Below are 12,927 nucleotides of genomic sequence, written 5' to 3'. Positions count from 1 at the left end.
CGCTTTCCGGAAAGGGGAAGGAGTATTCTTGGAATTAGATACAGTGCTAGGGAGACAATATTTTGTAGCAGATACTCACCACAGGTGGCTTCCAGATGGGTTTGCTTGGGGCGGGGGAAAGTTAATAGATGTCAGGGGCTATACGCACGTGTACAGCAGGACAGCATAGCTGACATTTGTATAGCATGCATTATTTTGTCTGAAGTTAACAACTGCTCTTCGAGGTAGGTATTATGATTTCTGTTTTACTGATGAGGAAACTGAGGCTGGGAGACGTTTAGTGATTTGTGCACCACAGCAAGCGGCAGAATTGGGGTCTGAACTCAGCCCCTCTAAATGGTCCCATTGTGTGGGCTGTCTTCCTTTCGCCCATGTTGCTGTCAGTGGATACCGAGCGCTCGGAGCTGTTCTGAGCAATGACAGACAGTCTTATTCTTGGAAGCCAGGTGCTGTCTGATGCACCGTAATGAACCTGTAATAGCTATTGATTATCTTAAGTTTCCAGGGAAATCATAGCGTCCCACTTCCTTATGTAGCTGGCTGGCCACGTGTCCTGAACACGCTGAAGGTGCCGCTTCGGCTCTCCCCTCTTCCCCCCCTTTCCTCACCAGGGCACAGAGTCTACAAGTCATTATTGCTAGAAAATGAAGATCTGTGGACAAGAACGCAAGTCAGCATTTCTTTGATAGGATTGTTGAAGAGAACTCTTGTCACAAGATCAACAGCATCCTGTTGCCATGATTTGCCCACGGAAGCCCGCTTTCCCCCTGAAGGGTGGAGAGAGAGGATTGGGACAGCACACAGGCTCTGTCGTCAGGCAAACTGGGGGTGGGGTCCCAGCCATGCACACAGCTCCATGCCCTGGGCACCCAACCTCTCTGTGCTGTTTCCTCTTTGCATAGGCGTAAGGCACCTGCTTTATAGGACAATGCGTGTAAAAGGCTTAACACACAATAAGTAGTAGCTCTTACTGCTACTGATAGTGATAGTAGCAGTTGTGGAAGGTGTGTCCCAGGTAGAAATTCACAAGTATACTGAGCAAAGCTAGTGGGCTTACTACCTATCTCAGCATTTATTTCAAAAAACATAGGAGTTTTTTAAACAATCCCGTGGTTGTTTTTCGATCAGGATGCTGGTAAAAATCCATGCTTCATGGAGACAGACAAACAAATAGAAAATGTCATATATCTGGTGGTAATAAATGAAGTAGGGCAGGGCAATATGGAGAACTGAGTAGCCTGTGATGTAAAATAAGGATCTGAGGCACAGCCTTGTGAAAAGGCAAAGTCCCAGGATTGCAATCACAGGCCAGGCAATTGTCAGGACGGGCTTGAGTGCAGAAAGCATTTGGACAAACCCTTAAAATCTGCCTTGTACTTTTCTCCTTGTCCTTCCTCCTTTGCCACTAACTTGCTGGCCTCTCCTCCACGTTGATCCTTTGATACTGAGTATTTGGGTAGGATTTTCCTTCCCATTGGCATCTCCCTAGGAAGGCACCAGCTTGTGACTTGGGTTGGCAAGGGATGGGGCTTCCTCCTGTGACAGGCATCTTTTCCCCGAATTAGGATCCATCGGTGGCCTGTTCTTCGCGGTTGGCATCGCCCAGTATGCCCTGTTGGGATACTTCATCCGCTCCTGGAGGACCCTTGCCGTGCTGGTTAACCTGCAGGGAACGGTGGTCTTTCTTCTGTCTTTGTAAGTACTTTTTCCTCTTATGAGGTTTAGTTTAAGAAGCAGAGGGCATAAGAGGATGCGGGCCAATGAGCGATGCTATTCCCTTTCAGGAGTTTGCCTGAACTGACTTTGGCGAAGAGCCAAATCCAGCAGGCACTGGGAGGAGAGATGCTTAATTAATTCGGAATGCAGGTGTCCCTTGGGTGAAGGCACCAGCCCGTAGACCATATTTGGACCTGTGGGTGGTTGACCCAGGGTACCAGTTTCTTTTTTAACCTACTGCCCCAAGCGTAAAGATCCTCAGGCTGGATCAGAGCACGTGCTAGATGTGTGACTCAGGCACGTCACCGCCAGGCAGACAGACCATCCACATCAGATATGTAGTGGGTGGTCGACATCCTGAGCCTGTTATCTCCGGGCGTCTAACTGTGGGTGCGGGAGGACTCGCAGGTACGGCAGAAGCCCTTAGTGTGGACGGCTCAGTGCAGTAAAGTGTGATCCCCTGGCCAGGGTAGGGGCTCCAGGCGACTCGCTGCGGTGCCACACCATGGCACTCTAAACACGGTGAGGTGAGCTCTTTTACTGGTGCTTTTCCCCCACAGCAAATACTTTATTAATATTGTTTCTTATAGAATATGTATCATATAATGTAGAATACGATAATATTATTTGTTAATATTTCTCCCTAAATAGATTCCAGTAACAATGAAACAAATATTTAAGAGACCTTTACAGAGTTCTCCGTAAAACTAACGTTATATGCCGACCATCTTGTTGGGGCCCAGAAACCCAGTTTCACCCGTAAATACTATACCACCTTCTGAGCTTTAGTCTCAAAGAAATAATATTATTTCATCATTTTAATGATATTTAAGACCTTCAGGTTTTTAGTTTTACCTCACCGGAAGTTTTGGTGTGCTTATGAAAGGCTGTCTCCTGAGGTTTCAGACCTCTTATTTTAATCCTGAAAATCTTTGGGATAAATGAAACTTTCCAGCCAGCGGTACCGACTTCTGTGCTATAAAATGAGGGATGACTGCAGTAGAATTTTCCTTCAGATACATCTTGAATGTAGTAGTTCTTTCTTCAAGTTCTGCTAACTGAGGCTCGGTGAGGATTGAACTGAAATCTGCTCCCATATTCTCTTTGAAATAAGAGAATTAAGCACAAAAATGAATATAACAGTGGGCGTCTGACTGGCTCAGTAAGAAGAGTATACAATTCTTGATCTCGGGGTCATGGGTTCTAGACCCATGTTGAGCGTAAAGATTGCTTAAGGGGCACCTCGGTGGCTCAGTCAGTTGAGTGTCTGACTTTGGGTCAGGTCATGATCTCATGGTTTGTGGGTCTGAGCCCCATATTGGGCTCTGTGCTGACAGAATGGAGACCACTTTGGATCCTCTGTCCCCCTCTCTCTGCCCCTCCCCTGCTCATGCTCTCTCTTTCAAAAATAAATAAAACATGTAAAATTTTTTTTCACAAAAAGATTACTTAAAAATAAATAAACTTGAGAAAAAGGATAAAATAGAAATAGCTTACCTATACTTTCTTTTTTGAGAGAGAGAGGAAGAGTGGGAGACGGGCAGAGGGAGAGAGGGATTCTCAAGCAGGCATCACACTCAGCATGGAGATTTACATGGGGTTCAGTCTCACAATGCTGGGTTCATAACCTGAGCCAAAATCAGGAGTTGGACACCCAACCAACTGAGCCATTCAAGTGCCCCAGTTTACCTATACTTAAAAAAGAAAAATATTAAATGTATTCAGTTATGTGAGTTGGACTGAGATAGTTTTACTAGAAAGGGAAACTAACAATATTTTGTCAGTTCATGTTTTATAAATTTGGGGGATAAATGGGTGCCTAGTACAGTCCTTGAATTAATGAGCATTCATGTAAATATTGGTAGATAAATAAATTTTCTTTTTAAACAATCAGTCTGTTATTTCTCATTCCAGTCTGTCTGTCCTCTCTCCTTCCATAGTAGAGTGACTTTGATGGATCACATGAGCCGTTCTGACTTTCTTTTCTGAATGTGGTCTGAATTTGTTACGGCCCCAGTGCTGGGTGGGGGCATTTACTCACTGGGACGTGAATTCAGGTCAGGAACAAAGAGGAAACGAAGGGAAAAGACCATGTAAATCCAAAATAGGCCTAGAATGCAAGGCTTCCCACAGGTGGCTTCCAGTTGATCTGTCCTGAAATCAGTGGTTTCCTCTCACCCTGTTTCCCGCATCCCGTGTTCCGGACACGGCAGCTGCGTGGAGTCACCCACACTCACCATGAGCCGTGCAGTTTCCCTGCCTCCTACTCGCTGCCGCATCTGCCCCTTTAACAGCCTTCCCTCCATTTCTTCCTGTTTAACTCCTAGTGTTCAAGCGCCACCCCCTCCAAACTTCTCCTGATCACACCTCCAGCTACAAGCCATTTGCTTCTGAATTCTGTAGCACTCAACCCATGCCCTTCGAGCGGGGCTCTTGTTTCCGCCTCCCGCTGGAGTGGAGCCCGTCTCTTCCTGCACCAGGAGCTCCCAGATGGCTGTAGGCTCTCAGCTTTGTTACGCGTCCTCCAGCAGCAAAGCCCAGCACCTTCCACCCAGAAGACCCCTCGCACCCATTGGACAGGTGTTACCCCAAAACATCTAGAATTAGCCTTCAGAATGAGCCATCAGCCGCATATGAAAATATCACATTATTTTAGATTCATACCTTGTGTTTTTGTTGTTCTAGAAACATTATCGCTGAGTTTAAAAATTCCTCGTTTTCACTGTACTTGGATTTGAGCAGATTTACCTAAAAATCAGCACTCCCATAATTTACCAAGATTTTCATCTTCTAAGAGATTCACAGGACGGGTTGCGAGCCGAGGCAACATTGTTGAATTAGCACCATGGCTTCTGAAGTTGGCCTCAGCACCATGGAGAGGGCACGGTGTTCAAAGACTGCTTTTTCTTTTTTCTTTTCTTTTCTTTTCTTTTCTTTTCTTTTCTTTTCTTTTCTTTTCTTTTCTTTTCTTTTCTTTTCTTTTCTTTTTTTTTCTTTTCTTTTTTTTTCTTTTCTTTTTTTATTTATTTCTAGGAGAGAGAGAGAGAGAGACAGTGTGAGCAGGGGAGGGCCAGAGAGAGGGAGTCACAGACTGAAACAGGCTCCATGCTCTGAGCTGGCAGTCAGCACAGAGCCCGACGCGGGGCTTGAACCCACGAACCGCGAGATCATGACCTAAGCGAAAGTCGGATGCTTAACCGACTAAGCCACCCAGGCGCCCCACAGACTGCTTTTTCTTTTAAGAACACATCTCGCTGTTTGATGTGCAAAATCTGCATGTGTTTGAATTTATATCCCCAAGTCCATCCATCAGCAGCTGGGTGAGGCTTTGTGTAAGTAAGCCCATTGGCTTCCCCAGATGTGGGAATGTGTCTGGTCCTCAGTTTGTGTACGAGGTACACACTTTCCTCATATTTATTTCTTTTTTTAAAAAATATTTTTATTTATTTCTAGGAGAGAGAGAGAGACAGTGTGAGCAGGGGAGGGTCAGAGAGAGAGGGAGACACAGACTCTGAAATAGGCTCCAGGCTCTGAGCTGGCATTCAGCACAGAGCCCAATGCGGGACTCGAACCCACGAACCGCGAGATCATGACCTAAGTGAAAGTTGGACGCTTAACCGACTAAGCCACCCAGGCGCCCCTCAACATGTTTATTTCTAATAAAGTAGAAATCCTTTATTAACTCAAATTTCCAAAGCCTCAATATCTCTCAAGTCTCATCTTTAACAATGATTCATAACCATGTTAACAGTAATTCATGCTTATCAACAGTTCTGTAAACATGGACGTTTGAGGAGAATGGAAAAATGACCTAAATTAGCCAGATAACTGTTAACATTTTGGTTATTTCCTTGTCTTTTTTTTCCTCACCTCCTAGTTCTCATTTTTGTTTTTTATTATGATACACTTCTGGTAGCTCACTTATCTCCCAGGTGTACCCTCTCTATTCATCACACACAGTAGGCTTCATTTATGCTCTTTTTATTTGCATTTAGACTCATGTAGTTTACTTGGTACCTTGTAAGCAGCCTTGTGGATAGGGCCGGTGGGTCCACTTGAGGATCAAAAGACCTAACTTCTAAGAGAACAGTGTTTTACTTGACCATCCATCTTGTGTATTAGTAATAATAATCAGAGGGCAACGAAGAAGGAAATAAAGGATGGCCTGCGTTCCTGATTTTGCTTACAGTCAGATCTGCATGAATATTCTCTCTCCAGTAGCAAAGCTCTGGGAGAATTCCTACCTTTCTATTTCCTCCAAGCACCTACTACGTTGCTCAATATAAAATTGAACGTGTTCAACAAATGGTTATTGACCGACTGGCTGTCCACAAAGTTCCAAATTCTGTGGGCTTCGTTGCCACTTCACTGCCCTAATGGAAAGGCTATCAGAATTCTAAAAGTCACCTTAAATAGCCAAGGTTACTTAGAGAAGTTTCACTCTAAGCAAATAATGTCATGTTACATCAGAAGGTACTGGCACTATATTTAGTATACCTGTGTCCTTGTTCCTGTCACAGCTTGGCCTTTGACAAGTCCTCGGGCCTCTAGAAGTGCTCACACTGCTGTGAAGAGGAAAGAGACCCATCAGAGTTAAGTCTTGAAACTATTAGAAAATACCAGTGGCGATGTAACTGACATTCAGCATTCAGTAGAAGAGAATTGTTGTTTTGTAACTGGAAGTTAACCAGGAGACGACTTTTATTTAAGGTCTTGAGGGGGGTCAGGAAATATTCTGACAACATATTAAAGCCAGTGTGTCAGCTAATTCAAGTATTTGGAAGCAGAAAAGGCTCAAATATAGCTAAGATAGGATACATCCTGTTGAATTTTCATGTATAGTCTTAAAATAATCTCTGCCTTCATAACATATCACTACATTAAAAACACTTTTTATTTTTCTTATTTTTTTAATGTTTATTTATTTTTGAGAGAGAGAGTGAGAGAGAGAGAAAGAGCATGAGAGAAGGAGGGGCAGAGAGGGAGGGAGACACAGAGTCTGAAGCAGGCTCCAGGCTCCGAACTGTCAGCACAGAGCCGGACACGGGGCTCAAACCCACAAACCGTGAGATCATGACCTGAGTTGAAGTCAGACACCCAACCAACTGAGCCACTCAGGCGCCCCTAAAAACACTTTTTACAAATTTTTTTTTTTTTTGAGAAGACAAATATTTTCATCTTCTTTGCAAGGTTTTGTCAGAACTTAAACACCTGCTATCTCTGTAGTATTGTTGCAACACATGACTATGATTTAGAGCCCTCTCTCTGACCTGTGCTTTATGAAAAATTCGAATTATTCAGTATTCTAGGCTTAACTTGCCATCCACCTATTAACATGTGTTTCTAAGGAAATGCATACTGCTTACCTTTTTTTTTTTCCTGTGGTTTTGGAAGCGTGTTATTGGTTCCATTCATAAAGCAGACCATGGTTTAACACTGGCATGCTGTTGGGACCCCCCCCCCCCCGCCCTCTTGTCATTGGGAGAGTTGGTTTGAAACCTCTTATGGAATCCAGTTGTGATTGAGGAGATCTGCGTGCTCCTTCCTGTGCCCACATACCTATCTGAATATCCAGCCTTTAATGACATCTCTTTCAGATTCATTCCTGAATCACCTCGTTGGTTATACTCCCAGGGTCGGCTGAGTGAGGCCGAAGCGGCTCTGTACCTCATTGCCAAGAGGAACCGCAAGGTCAAGTGTACGTTCTCACTAACGCATCCGGCCAGCAGGAGCTACAGGGAGACTGGAAGTTTCCTGGATCTCTTCCGTTACCGGATCCTCATGGGGCACACGCTGACCCTGATGTTCATCTGGTAATTATATCCAAGGGATGTTGTCTTGACCTTCAACTCAGGGTGCTGAGTGTCTGTTGATTACGTCCTTCTGCAGGGTGACAGGAAATGTTACCCCATTTGTCAGCCTGAAGCTATTTTCACAAATGCAAGACTCCTGTCTCTGAGTGCCTCCACTGTGCTCACCTATGCTCTTGCAGCACCCTCCCTGTCCAGGAGGAACTGATGGGGGCCTGACCACAGGTTCACTGAACTTGAATAAATAGACAGCAGGAGCACATCTTTGCTCCTGAGCGATTTAATGTAATTATTTAAGAACTGCCCCCCTACCTCTAAAAATAAGAGAAAAGCAAGATAGCATATTAGAAACAGAAGAGTTTCTAAGTAGGAGTTTAAAATACCTACATTTGGTTTAGCATGAAGTGGTCAGACAGCATATTCTGGTTGCTGTGCTCCGTGCTGCACTCTGTGGCGTCCCCTCCCCCTCACTCACTCTGAGGGTGGGCGGTGTTGTTCCTTGGCTGGCTGGGATTCTGGTAGTGTGAAATGATGTACTCGAAGCCACTTGAATAGCGTATTCCTACATGCCTCTCAGAATGCCCTCAGCGTTCATGTAAATTGCATTGAATGTTGAAGATGGTTCCATTTAAAGAATGATGTGGGAAAGGGAGAAGAGGGTGGCAGTGAATATTTGAGTACTGTGTAAACCTACCATGTTTTTTACAGTTGGAGGTTGGTGGCAACCCTGTGTCAAGTGAGTCTTTTGGTACCATTTTCTAACGGTATTTGTTCACTTCATGTCGCTGTGTCGAACTTTTTCATTGTTCTATTTGCCATGGTGATCTGTGATCAGTGCTCTTTACTATATAATTTACTACTATAATTGTTTTAGGGCGCCATGAACCACACCCATAGAAGACAGCGAACCTAATAAATGTTGTGTGTGTTCCCACTCCTCCACTGACTGGCCATTCCCCTATCTCTCTTCTTCTGGGACTCTCTCTGCCTGGGACACAACAGTACTGGGTTTGGGCTAGTGAATAACCCTACAGTGGCTTCCCAGTGTCCAGATGAAGAGAACAGTCATGTATCTCTCACTTTAAGTCAAAAGCTAGAAATGACTCAGCTTAGTGAAGAAGGGAGGTCAAAAGCCAAGATAGACCAAAAGCTAGAATTCTGGTACCAAACAGCAGTGAAGGAAAAGTTCTGGAAGAAAATGAAAAGTGCTACTCCAGTGAACAACATGAATGCTAAGAAAAACAGCGCTATTGCTGATATGGGGAAAGTTTGAGTGGTCTGGAGAGAAGACCAAATCAGCTACAACATTCCCTTAAGCCAAAACCTGGCCAAGAGCAACACTCCCTCTACCCTTCTATGAAGGCTGGGAGGTCAGGAGGCTGCAGAAGGAAAGTCTGAAACTAGCAGAGGTTGGGTCATAAGATCATCACAATGTAAGAGCACATGGTGAAGCAGCAGTGCTGAGGTAGAAGCTACAGCAAGTTCTCCGGGAGGTCCAGCTAATAAGTCAGCTCATGAAGGTGGCTCCCCTAAACAGCAGATTTCCATGTAGATGAAGCAGCCTTCTTTTGGAAGGAGATGCCACAGAGGACTTTTATGGCTAGAGAGGAGAAGTCAATGCCTGGCTTCCAAGGACAGGCTGACTCTCTTGCTAGGGACTAATGCAGCTGGTGACTTTAAGTGGAAGCCAGTGCTCATTGATGATTCTGAAAATTCTAGGGCCCTTAAGAATTATGCTAAATCTAGGGGTTCTAGGTGGCTCAGTTGGTTAAGTGTCTGACTCTTGATTTCAGCTCAGGTGATGAACTTGTAGTTTGTGAGTTCGAGCCCTACATCAGGCTCCTTACTGACAGTGTGAAGCCTGCTTGGGATTCTCTCTCTCTCCCTCTTTCTCTGACCCTCCTCTGCTCGCACTCTCTCTCTTACAATATAGAAATAAACTTAAGGAAAAAGAATGATGCTAAATATATTCTGCCTGTGCTCTGTAAATGTAATAACCAAGCCTGGATGACAGCACATTTATTTACAACATGATTTACTAAATATTTTAAGCCCACCTTTGCGACCTACTGCTCAGAAAAAAAAAAAGATTCTGGAGTGCCTGGGTGGGTCATTTGGTTGGCATCCAGCTTTTGATTTGGGCTTGGGTTATGATCTCGTGGTTCATGAGATCGAGCCCATGTAGGGCTCTTAGCTGATGGCGTGCAGGCTGCTTGAGATTCTCTCTCCCCCCGCTCTGCCCCTCCCCCACCCTCACACACATGCTTTCTCTCTCTTTCAATATAAATAAACTTTAAAAATGATTTTTTAAAAAAGATTCTTTTCAAAATATTACTGTGTATTGACAACGCACCTGGCCACTCAAGAGCTCAGATGGAGATGTGCAATGAGATTAATGTTGTTTTTATGCCTGCTAAAACAACCTTCTCCAGCTCATGGATCAAGGAGTAACTTCAACTTTAAGTAATTTCAATCTTATTTAAGACATACATTTCATAAGGATATTGGTGCCCTAGATAGTGATGCCTCTGATGGATCTGGGCAAAGTAAATGGAAAACCATCTGGAAAGGATTCACTGTTGGCATCACTAGATGCCATTAAGAACATTTGTGATTCCACTACCAAAACTCAAATGGGAAGAAATAGAAAGTCTGAACAGACCCATAACTAGTGAAGAAATTGAATCAGTTATCAAAAATCTCCCAATAAATAAGCCCCCTGAACCATATGGCTTCCCTCGGGAATTCTATCAGACATTTAAAACAGAGCTAATTCCTATACTTCTCAAGCTGTTCCAAAAAATAGAAATGGAAGAAAAACTTCCGGACTCATTCTACGAAGTCAACATCACTTTGATTCCCAAACCAGACAGAGATCCAGCAAAAAAAGAGAACTACATGCCAATATCCCTGATGAATATGGATGCAAAAATTCTCAACAAGATACTAGCAAATCGAATTCAACAGCATATAAAAAGAATTATTCACCATGATCAAATGGGATTCATTCCTGGGATGCAGGACTGATTCAATATTTGCAAATCAGTCAATGTGATACATCACATTAACAAAAGAATGTTACTTTCTCACACTATACACAAAAATAAACTCAAAATGGATGAAGGGCCTCAATGTGAGACAGGAAACCATTAAAACTCTAGAGGAGAAAGTAGGAAACAACCTCCTTGACCTCAGCCGCAGCCATTTCTTACTCGACACATCCCCAAAAGCAAGGGAATCAAAAGCAAAAATGAACTATTGAGACCTCATCAAGATGAAAAGCTTCTGCATGGCAAAGGAAACAATCATTGAAACTAACAGGCAACTGACGGAATGGGAAAAGATAGTTGCAAATAACATATTGGCTAAAGGGCTGGTATCCAAAATCTATAAGGAACTCACCAAACTCTACACCTGAAAAATAAATAATCCAGTGAAGAAATAGGCAGAAGACATGAATAGACACTTTTCCAAAAAAGACATCCAGATGGCCAAGAGACACATGAAACGATGCTCAGCGTCCCTCATCATCAGGGAAATACAAATCAAAACCACACTGAGATGCCACCTCACGCTGGTCAGAGTGGCTCAAATGAACAAATCAGGAGACTGTAGAAACAGGTGAGGATGTGGAAAAGCGGGCACCCTCCTACACTGCTGGTGGGAATGTAAACTGGTGCAGCTCCTCTGGTAAACAGTGTGGAGGTTCCTCAAAAAATTAACAATAGAACTCCCCTATGACTCAGCAGTAGCACTGCTAGGAATTTACCCGAGGGATACAGGAGTGCTGATGCATAGGGGCACATGTACCCCAATGTTCACAGCAGCACTCTCAACAATAGCCAAAACATGGAAAGAGCCTAAGTGTCCATCAACTGATGAATGGATCAAGAAGACGTGGCTTATATACATAGTGGAATACTACATGGCAATGAGAAAGAATGAAATCTGGCCATTTGCAGCAACATGGATGAAACTGGAGGGTATTATGCTAAGTAAAATAAGTCAGGCAGCAAAAGATAGATACCATATGTTTTCACTCATATGTGGAACAGGAGAAACTTAACAGAGGACTATCGGGGGCGGGGGAAGAGGAAAAATAGTTACAGAGAGGGAGGGAGGCAAACCATAAGAGACTCTTAAATACTGAGAACAAATTGAGGGTTGATGGGGGTGGGGGAGAGGGGAAGGCGGGTGATGGGCGTGGAGGAGGGCACTTGGGATGAGCACTGGGTGTTGTATGGAAACCAATTTTACAATAAATTATATTTAAAAAATATTAAACCATGAAACTCCGCTCTAAAAAAAAAAACATTTGTGATTCATGGTAAGAGGTCACGATATCAACATTAACGGGAGTTGAGTCCATCCCTCATGGAAGACTTTGAGGGGTTCCAGACTCCAGGGGAGGCAGTAGCTGTGGATGTGGTGGAAACAGCAAGTGAGCTAGAATGAGAAGTGGAGCCTGAAGATGGGACTGAACAGCTACGATCTCACAATCAAACTTGAGCGGGTGCGGAGCTGCCTGTGACGGATGTGCAGACAATGGTTTCTTGAGATGGAATCTGCCCCTGGTGAAGATGCTTTGCAGACTGTTGAAATGACAACACAGGGTTTAGAACATTCCAGAAACTTCTTTGATAAAGCAGCTGCAGGGTTTGAGAGGATTGACTCCAGTTTTGAAAGAACTTCTACTGTGGGCAAAGTGCTGCCCCACAGCTTCACATGCTACAGAGAACTGATTGTGAAAGAAAGAGTAGATCAATGGGGCAAAGTTTACTGCTGTCTTCAGAAATTGCCACAGCCACCCAACCTTCAGCGGCCACCACCCTCTTCAGTCAGCAGCATCCACATCAAGGCAAGACCTGCCATCGGCAGAAAGATGATGACTTGCTTAAAGCTCAGATGATGGTTAGCGCTCTTTAGCAATAAAATATTTGTAATTAGGTATGTGTATTGATCTTTTAGACCTAATGCTTTTGCACACATACCCAACTATAGCAGTGTAAACATAACTTTTATATGCACTGGGAAGCAAAAAAGTTCATTTGACTTGCCTTACTGTGATCATTGCTTTATTGCGATTACAGTGTTCTGGAACGTAACCCGCTATATCTCCTCGGTATGCCTGCACCAAGTGCTAGGATGCCATAGATGTTATTTGGTCCAGTATCAGGTGGGAGCATCATATTTACTGGCCTAAAGGACTGCTGTGCTGTGGTTGGTATATATTTGCCTCGAAGGCTGCGTGGAGACCTACATTTTCATGTGGGAATTAAGGAGAATTATTCTATTTTATTATTATTTTCCTAAATGTTTAGATTTGAGAGAGAGAGAGAGAGAGAGAGTGGGCAAGCTAGAGAGGGGGAGAGAGAGGGGGACAGAGGCTCCAAAGCAGGAG

At 43.9% G+C, this 12,927-nt stretch overlaps 1 protein-coding gene across 3 annotated transcripts in view; it reads left to right on the top strand.

The window, feature by feature from the left end:
* SLC22A15 (solute carrier family 22 member 15) overlaps positions 1 to 12,927 on the top strand; it is an 87,977-nt gene that overhangs the window by 47,509 nt on the left and 27,541 nt on the right. For all 3 annotated transcript variants that reach the window (XM_039242760.1, XM_039242759.1, XM_039242761.1), the window contains 2 exons: positions 1,566 to 1,695; positions 7,314 to 7,529. In XM_039242760.1, the coding sequence (XP_039098691.1) occupies positions 1,566 to 1,695; positions 7,314 to 7,529 (346 nt within the window). The remainder of the gene's footprint in view (positions 1 to 1,565; positions 1,696 to 7,313; positions 7,530 to 12,927) is intronic.

This window comes from Hyaena hyaena, unplaced genomic scaffold, assembly GCF_003009895.1.
Source record: "Hyaena hyaena isolate Hyena2069 unplaced genomic scaffold, ASM300989v1 scaffold_217, whole genome shotgun sequence".
Lineage (NCBI taxonomy): Eukaryota > Metazoa > Chordata > Mammalia > Carnivora > Hyaenidae > Hyaena > Hyaena hyaena.
This window is presented reverse-complemented; position numbering and strand designations above follow the sequence as displayed.